This window comes from Heloderma suspectum, chromosome 2, assembly GCF_057233095.1.
Source record: "Heloderma suspectum isolate Gila_16-S chromosome 2, 16-S_ref, whole genome shotgun sequence".
NCBI lineage: Eukaryota > Metazoa > Chordata > Lepidosauria > Squamata > Helodermatidae > Heloderma > Heloderma suspectum.
In genome coordinates this window covers 363476815-363492140 of record NC_139459.1, presented here as the reverse complement: position 1 = coordinate 363492140, position 15326 = coordinate 363476815, and the positions used below count along the sequence as shown (strand labels likewise).

Genomic DNA, 15326 nt, shown 5'->3' with positions numbered 1-15326 from the left:
TTTTTGAAAATCTAGCCATGATAGGCTACGTAAATCTTTACATAGCCTATCACGTTTGTTGTTGTTGCTGTTTTTTTACTTGGAAATGGCGGCGGCGGCAGCTGGTCAGAAGACCGGCCGCCGCCACCGACAAACCGCCGCCGGGAGCCACCGCCACCAGGGATTTTCGCACAAGGTAAGTCCCATCCGGGGGGGGAGCAGACCGTTTCTCCACCAATTTCGGGGGGCTGAATGCGTTGGCATTCGGCCTCCCGGAGATTCGTGGAGAAATTCTCTGACATCCCTAGTTCAGCTGTTGCTAGATGGCAGTGGGGATCAGAGCCCCACTGTCGAGCAGTGGCTAAAGCCCACACTCCCTGGGGATTTTTCAGCTGTCGGTTGGCAGAGGCACTCTGAGCCCCTTTGCCAAGCATCAGCTGAAACCAGGATGTTCCCCGCCTGCTTTTCCCAGGGGTGGGGTGGGGTGGGGTGGTGAAGGTTCCTTTGCTGCTGGGCCTCCATCAAGCTATCTGAGGGGTAGAACCTGGCAACCCCAATCTTTGGCTTCATTAGCAAGGCCAGCCAAACACCATAGGCTCCTGAACAAAAGAAGCAACCTGGCATCGAGGAAGCGGGAGCGCAGGATCATGACAGCCTCGCACGTGCTCTGCTTCAGCTGCATCTGGATAGAGCTGAACTTCCGGTGGATGATGCTGACCATGCGCTCAATCTCCTTGGGTGACACGGGGCGCGTGCGGCTCTGCTCCCGAAGCAGATTCATCACGTGGGTTGTGAACTCATTGCAGGCCTGAGAGGAAGAGGGAAGAGGCAGAGGGTGAGCCGAAAGAATATGAGCTTGAACTTGCAGCCCCAATCTAAAACAGCCTTTCCCCAGCCCCTCACAGACATGGAAGTCACTACAGTACATAAATTAATCCCTCACACCCCATTTTAGTTTCATATTAGAGAACTGGTGTAGTGGTGAGAGTGTTGGACTGGGAGCAGGGAGATCCAGGTTCTAGTCCCCACTCGGCTGTGGAAGCTCACTGGACTCTCAGCCCAGCCTACCTCACAGGGTTGTTGTTGTGAGGATAAAGAGGAGGAGGAGGCTAATGTAAGCCACCCTGGGTTCCTTACAAGAGGAAAACGGGCGGGATATAAATACAATAAATAAAATAAATACTAATTCAGAAGTAAACCCCACTGGTTTTAATGAGACTTGTTCCTAAGCAAGTGTGCAGAAGACTGCAGCATTTTTTTTAAAGTAGTAAGTTCTGGGATTGCAGAAAAGCCTAGGAAGCATGCCCTCTGACCAGAGAACCGGGCTGCTTCCAGACAGAAATCTCCTACATAGGGATAGCTGAATCTATCAAGTTCATTTGGGGGCAATTTGTCAGATTTCCACAAAGTTGTTCCATCCCACATCAATTTTCTGTTTTCTAAAAAATCAAGATGAAAACTCATAAATACTTTCATGCACCTTTCTTCAAATAAATCAATGCATTTTTGGTGCCATTTCCCAAATGTATGCATTTTCATGCACATTTTTAAAAATGTACAAATTTTCTCAATATATGCATTTTTGTATGCAGTCGGTGTGGGTTTTTTGCCAAACTTAAGCTCAACGTTCGGCAAGGTGGAGGTTTTAGAGCGCAGCATGCGTGTCTGGTCAGTGTTTTGGTTCAGGGAGTGCATCAAAATGCAAACTGAACTAGTTTTTCACCCATCCCTACTCCTAGCACCACCAGCTGAAAGACACTGTGCAGCTATTTCCTCTTTTCCTCCTTAACTGATTTTTTTGTAGAAAGAAAAGATGGAAGAAATGGGGGGAAAGCATGGGAGGCATACGTGTGGAAGATGTCATTGTCTGGATCCCCTGTAAAAATTCTTTGAATGAAGTAGGGTGATTGCACAATAAAAGCCTCATCTGGAAGCACCCCTAGGGTAGGTACTGGCAGTGGTTCCTCAGTGATAAAGTCACTCGGCATACATGCAGAGGCACTCTTCCTTTCTTTTGTTACTTCTTATGTTGTAGGGCTGACATAACCAGATCAGCCAGTGATATCACAGCTAGTTGCTGTTTTTAAAATGCCGTTTCCTCAGATCAATAGGTTCTTGTGGAACAGAGCCTAAGCACATTTTCTTATTCACAGTCAGGCTGAATAAAGTGTTAAAAGACTATTTCCCCACCCTTTCAGCATGCGATGATGGGTGAAGTGGGGATACTTAATCTGCTGCAGGGTATGCAAATATAAAAAGGAGAGCAATAGTTAAATCCCAATTTAGATAATCTGAAAAAAGGTGATTTGGTTAATTCCAGATTAACCAAGTGCTAATCTGGAATTAACTAATTATGTCTAATTATATTAATTATACTAATATATTAATATTAATAATATTAATTATACTAATTATATTAATTATTAATATAATTAATTATATTAATTAATTATGTCAGTGTTTTATCTGACATAAAAGAATAAGGGTTTTGGTCTATGTCCTGTTGGTTATACTTGGAGTGGCTCAAACATTGGCTTTCATGACGAATGGAATGCTGTCAGGTAATGGCACAAAAGTGGGCCTTCTCAATGGTGGCACCTGCCCTCTGGAACACTCTCTCACATCTGATTTGAGAGGCAGAAACGGTGGGTAGTTTTAACCATCTCTTGAAAACATACCTGTTCACACAGGCTTTCTCTAACCTGTAAGGGATTCTGTTACTTACTACCCTTTTATTGCTATTATGTTGTAATGTTATTAATTATTTATTTTATTGTATTCTTACACGGTTGTATTATATTTTTAATGTGAACTGCTTCTTAGTATAATAAGCAGTAGAAAAATATTATAAATAAATACATTTAGTAAAATAAAAACTACCTTGCTGGATCAGATCAAGGTCCATGCTAACCCAACTTTCTGTTGCCAGGAGGAGCTTCTGGGAAGTCCACAAGCAGGTTGTGGAGGCAGCTGCCCTCCCCTGTTGCCTGTCTCCAGCTTTTGCTATTTAGGGGTATATTGCCCCATCTCTGTGGAGGTTCCATTGAGCTAATTATTTATTTCTCAACTATTTTAAACAATGTCATAAACCACCTGGGGAATTGATACTGAAAAGGTCAGGATGTCCAATAATTTTAAATCTATCAAAAGCTATTGCCCATGTTAGTTCAATGTCTACTATCCATGAATTTGTTTAGCCTTTTTAGGGTGCAATCCTATGCATGTTTAGACAGAAAAAAACAGTATGGCTGGCTGGGCATGCTGGGACTTGTAGGAATTTTTCCTGTCTAAACATGCATAGGATTGTGCCCTAAAAAGAAGGTTCCCCACACACCCATGCCCATTGTTTTTTCTAAGGGAAAGTCAGAAGGACACAGTGGGGTTGTTCACACAACCCGCTAACCCACATTCAGTGGTTGAGTGTGGGTTGTTTTGAACCATGGGTTGTTTGTTGAACCATGGGTTAGCGAGTTGTCTGAACGCAGGACGTTTTCCGCAGGGTGGGTTACTGTGTTGTCTGAATGCAGCCAGGGTGGCTTGTTAACCATGCTGTATGGCTTGTTAACCATCCTGAACAACCCAACAACAAACCATGGGTTTTCCAGATGGCTTGTTGAGAAGAATAAGCCACACTTCATGGTTAACAAGCCACCCTGGCTGCATTCAGACAACACGATAACCCAAAGTTCAACAAACAACCCATGGTTCAAAACAACTCACACTCAACCACTGAATGTGGGTTAGCATGTTATGTGAACAGCCTTAGTGTGACATGTTCCACTTTTACCTTCCATTAATTTATGCCAACTCAGTAAACCTCTTCAAATATTATCCATGTGAAAGGGGGGAAGGTCTCCATGCATAAAAGAAGTAGTAGGGCCCCACCATTGGCCTCACACCCAATGTTGTGAAGCTCCCTGGCCCCCAGTGCCCATGTATTGCTCATGGATGGCTGAATAGGGTGAAGGGCCGTAGCTCAGTGGTAGAGTACCTGCTTTACCTGCAGAAGGTCCCAGGTTCAATCCTGGAAAAACTCCTGCCTGAAATCCTGGAGAACCGCTGCCAGACAGTGTAGAAAATACTGGGTTAGATGGACCCATGATCTGACTCAGTATAAGGCAACTTCCTATGTTCCTAATAGGAGAAGCCAACTCATGCAGGCTTCTGTGCAATGTGGAACCCAATCCCACAGTTTGAAAGACATGGAAAGAGGTGGCAGAAACATTTGTGTGGCCCAATTTAAAAAAACAGAAGTGGGAAACAGTCCTTTCTGGGAAAGAACCTCCAGAAAGTTTTAAAGGGCCAGTTAGAAACTTGAGGGACTATATAATCGAATATTGGAAGGTACCATGGTCTACAGTGTGCATTGTAAACATGCTTGTATTATTTATTAACTCTTCACACAGCAAAATAGAGAAGAAAAAAGGTAAGGCTTTCAAATGTTGTAAAAGAAAGGATACTGAGATAAATGGAAGGGGTGGTGATTATGGTTAGATTGGGTGAATCTGCCAAGAATTTGCGTTAATGTTCTTGTGGTCTAAATATTATTTAAAAAATTTAAACAATCTAAATAGCTTTGCTATGGTGTAACTAGCTGGAAACATTTAGCTAATTTTGTAATAATGCTTTCTGGGGGGGGTTAATTGTTATGTAATAACGTATTTTAAAAAATAAAATATTTCCTATGCAAATAAAATAAGTATGCCCTATATATTTCCCAATTGCACAGAGCTCAAGATGGAGTGGAATCCACATGTACAGGCACCATCTATTGAAAAATGCATGTGCAACACATGGAAGTTGGGGGACAGGGAGCTTCGGGGTGGAACCAGTGGTGTGACCCTGCTGCTGCTTCTACACGCCACCATTGCACTGTTAAATTCTGGGAACGGTTCAGCGTCCTTCCCAACAGGAGTTGTGGGACCAGGGTTCTCCGAAAGGGGAAGGCCCAAATCTAAAGAAGCCAACGAGCCCTCAGCATTATATCTTTAGCATATAGAGCGGGCACTAACAAGGAAAGAGTTCGCTCTGCCTATGCTCCAGAAACCAAAATAAACAACTACCAAAGACAGGCCAATAGCGTAAGGTTAGAAGCGCATATGTTAGGGTAGCCAGGTGTCCTCCTTTACAAAGGACTGTCCTCTGTTTGAAGGCATCCTCTATTTGAAGGGCTGATCAATCCAGTTCCAGCTTAAAATTAATGAACCAGAAGAATTGTTGCTCATCAACGCTTAGCACCTGGACAGCAGATTGAACTGGCAGGCACACAGGTCACCTGGTCACAGCCTTCCCCACTATGGTGAGATGTACCTAATTTCTGTTTAAATTATAGCAAGTATTTCTAAATTTGCATCTAACCTATAAATTAGCATATGAAAATGTTATGCAAATCACTGACCTATTTTGTCCTCTTTTTTTGGAGATTCCCAAGCGGGCACCCTATAAGGTGTAAACAACATCCTTACCTGTTCATACTTCTCCAGCTCTGAGTGGTAGATCTGGCGGATCTGGGAAAGCTTGTTGCGATAGTCGGAGTGCTCAATGGAGTTATCCGGCGACACTCCGCCTGCTGCGGCTGCAGCAGCGGCGGCAGCAGCAGAGCCACCCCCCTTCTCGGGTCCAGCCACCCCCTCAGCCAGCAGCATGTTATCCAGACGCATCAACTGTGGGTCCACAGGTTCCTCCTCCTGCGAACTTCGGATGCTGAGTCCTGAAATGGAAACACGGGGAGAGGAACGAGTTAATGGCTTGGCTGCATTAGTGTATGCGCACACGGCGCATGGGAACCTCCCCTGATCTGCCCCCCTTTCCACCTCGTCTTTCCTTGGTGGGCTTCCCCACCCTCCCCTCCTGGTGCCTCCTTCCTCTTCTGTCGCTTGGCAGGAGACTAGGTCACCGCTAGGTCGTTCCTATGGTGACGGCAGGCCCAGAAAAGGGGTAGCAATTTTTTGGCAGACACAGAGGTATGGGGGGGGGGGCATGGGGGAGAAGAGAGAAGTGGAGAAGAGACCAGATGGGCCCAAGGAAAGTGAAGCCAAAGAAGCAACCTTTAAGCATACTGAGGGCCAGTGGCAAAAAAAGGTGGGGGGGGGAGGCTGCAGTTCATCGCCCCCAGCACCACCTCGAGCGCTAAGGTTGCCTTTAAAAATTCACCCTGTTGTTTTGCCTTTAACAGCAGCCAGATCCACATATATTTAGCATTTCAAATAAGCTCCACCTGCTAAGCTTCTGTAGAGATCAGTAAACAAGCCAAAACAAAACATTGCCAACAGGCCAGAAAGGGGGGGGGGGGACCCACAACCTGGCCTGGCCTCCTCCTGCCCCCTTAAGAGAAGTTTGCTATGAACAAACCAGCCAGTCACCTGCTCATTGCTGCCATAAAGAGACAGTGGCAGAGGCTGGTTCGAAAGTTGACACCCCCCGTGGCAACCCGACTAGGGAAGAGTCTGCAATGTAGTGAACTCACTGCTGAGAAACCACCTTAAACAAACGCAAAAGTAATCAAGGAACTGGCTGGATGGATGAGGCTGAGGGTGGTGAGAGATGAAGTGAGCAGAGCTGTAAGAGTAACCATACCGGTTCTGTCACATCCTCCAGAAACTCCCTCTCCAATTTGGGAGGCAAAAGGGGCCTGGAACCAGGCAAAACAGCCTCCACCCTGTTATCCCTAAAATCTCTAGCAAGTTAACACAGAAGAACAGAGTGAAGGTGGGAGACAAAATGCCCTTCTTCCCCTTGAGAGATGGGGGCGGGAGGTGCCCAAGATATTTTTCCAAAACCTGAAATGGCAAGGCTCCAAATGGACACTAAAAACATGGGTCACAATCAGTGCTCATAAGAACATAAGAAGAGCCATGCTGGATCAGACCAAGTCCAGCGTTCTGTTTACACAGTGGCCAACCAGCTGTCCATGGGAAACCCACAAGCAGGACATGAGTGCAACAGCACCCTCCCACCCATGTTCCCCAGCAACTGGTGCACATAGGCATGCTGCCTCCGATATTGGAGATAGCATAGAGCCGTCAGGTCTTGTAGCCATCCATCAAATTACAGGGGGAAAAGATGTGGGGGTGCTTTAATGAAATCCACTTCCTTCTGTCCCATCCTTGACCTGCCTATATTTAGCCAAATCACGTCCCCTGGTAGCCTTCTAAAATCAACAGCCCAGAGTGCTGCCACATGAGATGAGGGGACCAAAAGCTCTCTGCCCTGCAATCCAAACACTGAGCCTGATCCATTGAGAAGTTGCCACCTCATGAAAGCTATGGAGCTCCACAAGAACAAGAGATCTCCCCCATGGATCAGGCCCCAAGGGCCAGATCTGCCTAGCCCCTGCTCTGCTGCCCTTGACAGCACTCAAAATCTGCCCCCCCCCCCCCGAGGCAGCTGCCTCATCTTGCCTGACAGCCAGGCTCCAGGCAGCTGCCTAGGCCTCGCTCTGCTCACCAGGCTGCCTCTGTTCCTCCTGCAAGGAGGGAGGCCAAACTACTCTTTACGTTTATTGCACAGCGTGCAGCTCCCTGCACTGTTCTTATTTAGTTGACAGTAAGCTCATGGAGTAAGTTCACTGGTGCAAACGGTTTCTCTCTCTCTTTTAAAAACCCCAATGTGGGGGGAAGATTTAGGGAGGGAAGTGGCTAGAGGGGATGATTTAAATCCCCCCCTCCCCATGTGCAGTGGTCCCAATCAAGATCAGGGCCCTGACGCACACTTACATACAAGTAAATAAAAGCAACTCAGGTATCTACGTACAATGTAATTAATGTAACATGTAGTTTGATCCCAAGAATGGCATCTTTCAAACTTTCCTTATCCTCTCATACAGCCTTCCTCAACCTGGTGCTCTCCAGGTGTGTTGGACTGCAACTCCCAGTATCCCCCAGCCTGGTGGGGGAATGCTGGGAGTTGTAGTCCAACACATCTGGAGGGCACCAGGTTGGGGAACGCTGCTCTATCTGCTCCTAAGCTTCCATCTAAATAATCCCAAAGCAAATTAGGGTGAAAGTGAGTATGGATTTTCTTCCACACTGGTTTCATTTAACTGTGATTAAAAACATTTGAGAGAGAGAGAGAGAAAGAGAGAGACAGCACGCATAGTGCTAGTTAGCACTAGATTACCACAGAGAGGTTTGCATGTTTGTCTTGTATTTTACATTTTAAGCCTGATAAAGGGCCTGTGTTTGTATAACTGTATTATACACAGTTACTAGTTAATGTAAACACTTTAGAACACTCTAATGTAAACACTCTAGTAATATTATTATATTTTTGTTGTATTTGAACATTTTCGTCTTCAACATTTCCATGACGTTGGGATGCGTTATTGTATTTATAGGTTTTAGGGGGTGGGAGGAGTGGCAGAATTATTTTGTCAGGTTTTGTGAGCCCTTCAGATTCCTCAAAGTGTCCCTCAACATCTCAAGATATTTACACGTGCTTCCCTTTACACGTGCTTCCCCCCCACTGCCTTATCTGTGTTCTGTTTCATTACAGAGCCACTAGATGGTGCTGTGGTCTAGCTTCTCTTGTGCGACTTCTTATTTTCACAAGGAACTCAACACGCTGTAATTTGATAGCTCATTATCGCCGATCTTTTTAAAAATGGGATTAAGGTCATTTAGTGCGGGAGATGCCCTGGAGGTTGACGACATCATGTGAAGTACCCGCAAACTTCTGTGAGTAACCAATCTCAATCGCAGGATAAAAGCCTTGTGTTGAGAAGCCCTTTGTATTTAAAAGAGCATTCCCCTTAGCTGCTAAGGCACATGTAAGGTACAAATTTAAACTGCTTTTAAAAGTGCCAGCATCGAGGGGGATGGGTGGGAGGGGGGCTTTGGCAAGATGCCCTCAGTGTCCCCCAGCACAAGTGGTTAGCCTCTTCCTTGCTTCTTTCTCTGCTGCACAATCACTTCCAAGAATAATCTCAAAAGAGTACCCTCTACTGGTGCCTGTTGTAAAATGTCTATATCCAAGAATACTCCAAGATTTCACAGTAATATCCACATTTTAGTAATCCCTCTTCTTTATTATATCTTGTGGGACAGTATCTGTCATGTCAATTATAACAAAGACACAACTCTCTCTCATCCCTTGTTTTTATTATCCATTTCTGTTTTAGAAAATCATAGTATATGTAGAAAACAAGCCAACACCCCTATATTCTGATGTAGCACAACAGTGCTCTCTAGAACCACTTGTAAGTTGGCATCATGCTGGGAAGCCTGAATAGGCCAGTTCTTATCTTTTGTTCTCCAATAAACATTTGCACACTAAGCTCTCTTTTTTTAATAGCCCACCTGGTTGGAACCAGTTGGCTCTTTTGAGATGAAAGTTGGGAGTTGTTACAAAGATGGGTCCAGTCATGAAGTAATTTTTCGCTGGCTAGAGCACTGACATCAGAAATGGAGAGTATCACAGCACTGGACAAAACAACGTACAGTTGTAACACATGATGTTTTTACTTAAGAAAATGATCTGCAGGGCCACAGGTTCCCCACCCTGTGCTGAAGCCTACAGAGCCCTTCTTTTGAATGTTCAAAGAACTTCACCTATGTTATCTCAAAAGTCCTTACAACATCCCTGTAAGGTAGGCTGATATTACTCCCATCATACACAGGGGGGAGGGGAGAGATGAGAGATGGCGGCTTGCCTAAAGCTACCTCATGTACTCACGGCTCAGGCAAAATTTGAACTAGGAACTTCTTGGCTCAAAGAATTAGCTGCTACATTTTATACAAGCTCTCATGTGGCTAACAAAACAAAAAAATGTTTTCGAGGGTTGTGGGAAAGTGTGTGTGTGTGTGTGTGTGTGTATATATATATATATATATGGAAACTTAACATTAAAGACTGAAAGAAGTCGAGCTTTTGCATTTTCAGATTCAACTGTACAGATGTTTCCACTTAAGATCAATTTAACCAAATGCAAACCCCATCACACAGTGCTTTGACTTTGTCAAATTCAATATGTCTGATACATCTTATTTCCATTGGATCCCAAGCCTGGAATTTATTAAAAATCAGTCATAGAATCCTTTTGTGCTCTTTGATAAAAGCCAACCCAACAGAATGACAAACCAAGAAAGAAAAGAAAGGATTCTACAAATCCCTTGAGAAAGTCCCAAAATAAAGTTTACAAATCAGTGCTCCTTAAAATCAAAGAACAACTGGGAATTGTTTCAAATACTCACGTCCCTTTTAGTGATGCAGATTTTGGACTTGCCAATACACACAGCTTAGTCCCAACAAAGCTATGAGACTGCCTCGTTTGCTATCCCATTGGCCATACCTCCAGTTGTTTACTTGGAACTTCAGTTGAGTGTTATCAAGATTTGGGGCTGGATCCAGAGATGCAGAAGCAGAATAAATTCTGGCAGCGGTGTTGTTCCATGAACAGCTGTGCAAGGGCTAGAAGGCATAGTGCCACACTGAGCAAGACTTTATGCCTGCTGCCTTCCAGATGTTTTAAACTATAACTCCCATCGGCTCCAGCCAGCACAGCCAATGGCCAGGGATCATGGGGGTTGTAGCCCAAAACATCTGCAGGGTGCCAGATTGCCATGTTCGCACAAAACACCAAGCCAGAATTCCTCAGAATCTTGGTTTATTTCATGAGTAAGCATGCTGCTACATGCTGTCCAGTCACTCCCAGCTGGCTCCTCCTGTAAGCAAAAGCAGCTACACTAACTAGGAATTCACCAGGGCAGAAAAGCTTAGCACTGTAACCGAACCATCGCTCCTCTAATAAGCCAGAATACAGAAGCCAGCACCAAACCCTGGCTTCGAACTCCGGTCTGTTAGGGTAGCAACAAACCGGGCATCCTGCCTCAGATACAACACTAAGCTTTTCCACCCTGTTAAGTTCCTGGTTAGTTTAGCTGCTCCTGCTTGCAGGAGCCATCAGATAGCATGCCCCAGAACGCTTGGTCATGAACGATCACCAGTATTCCGAAGAATTCTGGATTAGCATCTTGTGTGAATGTGGCCATTGGCATTATACAAGCCCTTGTGCAGAAGACTTATGCAACACCTCGTACTAGTATGCATCAGAGCTTGTGCAAGGCCTTGTGCTCGCCTGCATCTTGAGACGTTGTGCAAGTACAGAAGCACAATCCTGAATTTCACTTACCTTGTGCAAGGAGCTTGTGCTAACTCAGAAAGGGTCCTTCTGCTCACGGAAGGGCACCTCCAGATCCAACCGTTTGTATTTGTTTCTTATTTTGTAAAATTTGTTGTTGTATTTGAAATCCTGGTTTGAATTTTTGTAAGCCGGCTTGGGAGGCTTTCATGCCCTGAAAGCTGGGGCATAAACATATTCAATATAAAAATGAAATAAAATAATCTACCATTAACCTAGATTTTAAGACATCTGTGTTGCAAAATGGCACCCCCAATTTTGCCATCTCATTTCCGAGTGGCAAAAACGGGGGGGGGGGGGAGATTTGTTGATTTTTCAGTTGTTTGAGAGAGGCTTCACTTGCCAAGGTGATGGGCTATAGTTCAATGGTAGGGCACATGCTTTGCATGCAGACAGTCCGAGGTTCAATCCCTGACATCTCCAGGTAACCTGCTGCCTGGAATTTTGGCCAGCCACTGCTAGTCAGTGTAGACAATACCAGGCTAGACGGATCCAAAGGTCTGACTCCGTATAAGGCAGCTTCCTGTGTTCCTATTTGAGCAACACAGCAGTCACTTTCATGGAGGAGAAGGCTATTAATGGCTACTAGTCCTGATGCTACCTTCAGTACCAGAAGCAGTATGCCTATGTATACCAGTTGCTGGGGAACATGGGTGGGAGGGTGTGCTGCACTCATGTCCTGCTTGTGGGTTTCCCATGGGCAGCTGGTTGACCACCGTGTGAACAGAATGCTGGACTAGATAGACCCTTGGCCTGATCCAGCATAGCTCTTCTTATGTTCTTGTTGAAATGACCAATCGTCTCCCCAGGATCGACCTCAGGAAAATCCCAGTTCTCTGCATTTGCTGCAGCAGCTAGCCATTGACAGCATTGACGGGCTTGTGACTGTAACATCATGAATCCTCCACTCCACCCTTCCTGTTGCAGCTGTTTTTCAACTTTTAAAAAAACATGTGTGTGTTATTTTAATAAGGCAACAAACTAATGTACAACCAAATAAGCTTTCAATGAGCATCTTAAAAATATATATATTTTTAAGGCAGGTAGTGCATCTGAAGCATGAGAAGGGGTGGAGAGATGCAAGACAGATGGCTGAATCAGTGCTTGAATCACCAGTGAGCACATCTGCCAATTGCACTGCAAAGGCAGGAAGTAACCATCCCAGGGGAGAAAAAAACCCTGTAGAAGTAAGTCCTGGTTGTTGTTGTTTTTGTTAACAGTGGTATTATTAAGAAAATTGCAAAGAATTGTGTAATAAATTATACTAAATACAACAACTTTAACCCAACAGGATCTACAGTAAAAAAAAAACAACCTGCTTTGTTTACCTCTCTAGAGCGCCAGTGTGGTGTAGTGGTGAGGGTGTTGGACTGGGAGCCGGGAGATCTGGGTTCTAGTCCCCACTCGGCCATGGAAGCTCACTGGGTGACTTTGGGCCAGTCACAGACTCTCAGTCCAACCTACCTCACAGGATTGTTGTTGTGAGGATAAAATGGAGAAGAGGACAATGTAAGCCGCCTTGGGTTCCTTGCAGGAGGAAAAAAGGCGGGATATAAATGCAATAAATAAATAAAATACCTCTGCAACACCATTCTGAAAATCATGCGCTTGTCTATGATTCTTCCAAAATAAAAATAGAATAATGCCACTTTATTAGAAAAAGTATACATGTTAATAATTCTGGCCTCTCTCACTTAATAAAGTTTGTAGCTGTTCCCATCGCCACTGCAAAGTCTTGTTTTTATGGTATGTTTGTGGATACCTTACGCCTTTTGCCCAACTCTGCTTAACAGGTTTCTGAAGCAATACCAAACAAACAACAAGCCCTGTTTACCAGAGGGGAAGAAGCAGGATGAATGTACACACTATGAGGAGTGATCCCATTTGCAAACTGTCTTCAGCTCTCTGAAAAAGAGTATATGGTTCATCTTCAGCCTTATGCATCTACACAGGTGGTATAGCAAGTTACAGGGAGGAACCATAGCTCAGTGGTAGTGCACCTGCTTTGCATGCAGAAGGTCCCTGGTTAAATCCTCGGCATCTCCAGGTAGGGCTGGGAAAGTCCCTTGCTTGAAATTTTGGCATCTGCTAAATCATAGAATAGTAGAACAGTAGGGTTGGAAGGGGCCTACAAGGCCATCGAGTCCAACCCCCAAATGCTCCCTGATCCAAATGGACCAGGGAGCAGGTGATGGAGACCTTCTTTGCCCAAGACCCTGGAGAGTCTCTGCCAGTCAGGATAGACAATACCAGGAGAGATGGAAAAGTTGTGTAAGACAGCTTCCTAGGTTTTCTTCTGACTACCTTTTCAAACTGCAAACATTCACTGTGTGGCGTAGTGGCTAGAGTGTTGGACTGGGACTCAGGAGACCCAGGTTCTAGTCCCCACTCAGCCATGAAGCTCACTGGGTGACTTTGGGCCAGTCACTGACTCTCAGCCTAGCCTACCTCACGGGACTGTTGTGAGGATGGAAAGGAGAGGAGGGCCACCATGTGAGCCATCTTGGGCTCCTTGCAAGAGGAAAAATGGCAGAATACAAGTATAATAAAATAAATATTAAGTTCAGCAATACAATATGTATTACATTTTTATACCTCACAATAATTATAATTGTGTTATCAACAAAGGACAAATAAGCATCTTTTTTCTTTTCTTTTTTGGGAAGCAAATATATAGCTGTTTATAAATTAAAAGCTCATGTCTCTAGTCCTGAAACTGGGAAGTCGCGGGTATCCCACCCTTACATAAGAACAGCTCTCCAAATGCCTTGGACTTCAACTCCCGTCAGCCCCAGCCATCATAGCCATGGCCTCCAAACATTTTGGACTATCACTCCCGGCATTACTGACCATTGGCTATAATGGCTGGAGCTGATGGGAAAGTCCAAAACATCTGGAGGGCACCAAGTTGGGGAAGGCTGGTATGGATGACGTTGCATTATTATTATATTTCTTAGACACCTTTCTAAAATACAGACTCAAGGCAACTTACAATAGAATTTAAAACATACAAAATTACTACTCTGCTCACTAGTCAGTGACCTTTTTAGCTGGTCCTAATAAAGGCGTGCTATGGTCCATGGGGTCACGAAGAGTCGGACACAACTGAACGACTGAACAAATAAAGGTATTGCCCTTTTAAAAGGATGCTCTATCGCCATCTCTTTCTGTCCATGAAGACAGAATCCAGAGCCTATCCACAGTCTTTTGCAAGCATCCGAGGGGAGATAGCTGTAAACGACCACTGGGTTTTCCAACAGTAATTTAACACTAAGCTACCGCCAAGTGAGAGCCACTGAGTAATGCTGAGAATGTCAAGCAGTGGTGAGTGGGAATTGTCAGTGTAAATACACCTTTTATAAAGTTGACAAAACACACAGTATGTTTTACCCAAGAGCATGTTATTTTGGGTCCCTGTATCTTAATAACTTTAGCTCAGAAAAAAAGTGAAATGGAAACATGATAGAGGTGCACAGAATTAAGGATGGTCTGGAGGAAGTGGACAGGGAAATATATTTTTCTCCCTCTCTCATAATAATAGAACCCAATCAGGTCTTCTCATAAAGCTGATTGGTGGGAGACTCAGGACAGATACAAGGAAGGACTTCTTCACACAGCGCAGAGTTAAATTATGGAATTCACTACTACAAGATGCAGTGATGGCTACCAATTTGGATGGCTTTAAAAGGGGATTAGACAAATTCATGGAGAAGGCTATTAATGGCTACTAGTCTTGATGGCTATGTGCTACCTCCAGTACCAGAGGTGGTATGCCTATGTACACCAGTTGCTATTGCACTCATGTCCTGCTTGTGGGTTCCCAGTTGACAGCTGCTTGGCCACTGTGTGAGCAGAATGCTGGGCCAGATGGACCCTGGCTCTGATCCAGCAGGGCTCTTCTTCTGTTCTTATAATGATATTCATATTTAGTTTTTAAAATGCTGATTTAAAAGTTGTTGTTGTTGTTCAGTTGTTCAGTCATTCAGTCGTGTCCGACTCTTCGTGACCCCATGGACCATAGCACGCCAGGCCTTCCTGTCCTGCGCTTTCTCCCGGAGCGTGCTCAAGTTCATTTAAAAGTGCCTCACCTATATTCTCTCAGGAGTCCTTACCGTAAACTCACTATGTCAATAGCAGTATCTTCACGCTGCAGGTAGAGGGGTGCTGTGAGCTGATGGTGGCTTGCCTAAGGCCACATATTGACTGTATC

The 15326-nt window shown here is 44.7% G+C and overlaps 2 protein-coding genes across 6 annotated transcripts in view; one reads left to right on the top strand and one right to left on the bottom strand.

Annotated features, from left to right (window-relative positions):
• The window catches only part of RNF5 (ring finger protein 5), a 51032-nt gene extending 35946 nt beyond the window's left edge, over positions 1-15086 (top strand). For 2 of the 4 annotated variants that reach the window (XR_014787229.1, XR_014787228.1), the window contains exons 6-7: positions 4709-12303; positions 12910-15086. Coding sequence is in view for 1 of the 4 variants with exons in the window: in XM_084831102.1 (XP_084687228.1) it covers positions 4709-4971 (263 nt within the window). In the remaining 3 variants the exon portion in view is untranslated. Of the gene's footprint in view, positions 1-4708 lie in introns of all 4 variants that reach the window. The other 2 variants (XR_014787230.1, XM_084831102.1) reach the window with 2 other exon arrangements.
• PBX2 (PBX homeobox 2) overlaps positions 1-15326 on the bottom strand; it is a 36002-nt gene that overhangs the window by 10611 nt on the left and 10065 nt on the right. For both annotated transcript variants that reach the window (XM_084831042.1, XM_084831043.1), the window contains exons 3-4: positions 5445-5689; positions 597-787 (exon numbers count right to left, since the gene is read on the bottom strand). In XM_084831042.1, the coding sequence (XP_084687168.1) occupies positions 597-787; positions 5445-5689 (436 nt within the window). The remainder of the gene's footprint in view (positions 1-596; positions 788-5444; positions 5690-15326) is intronic.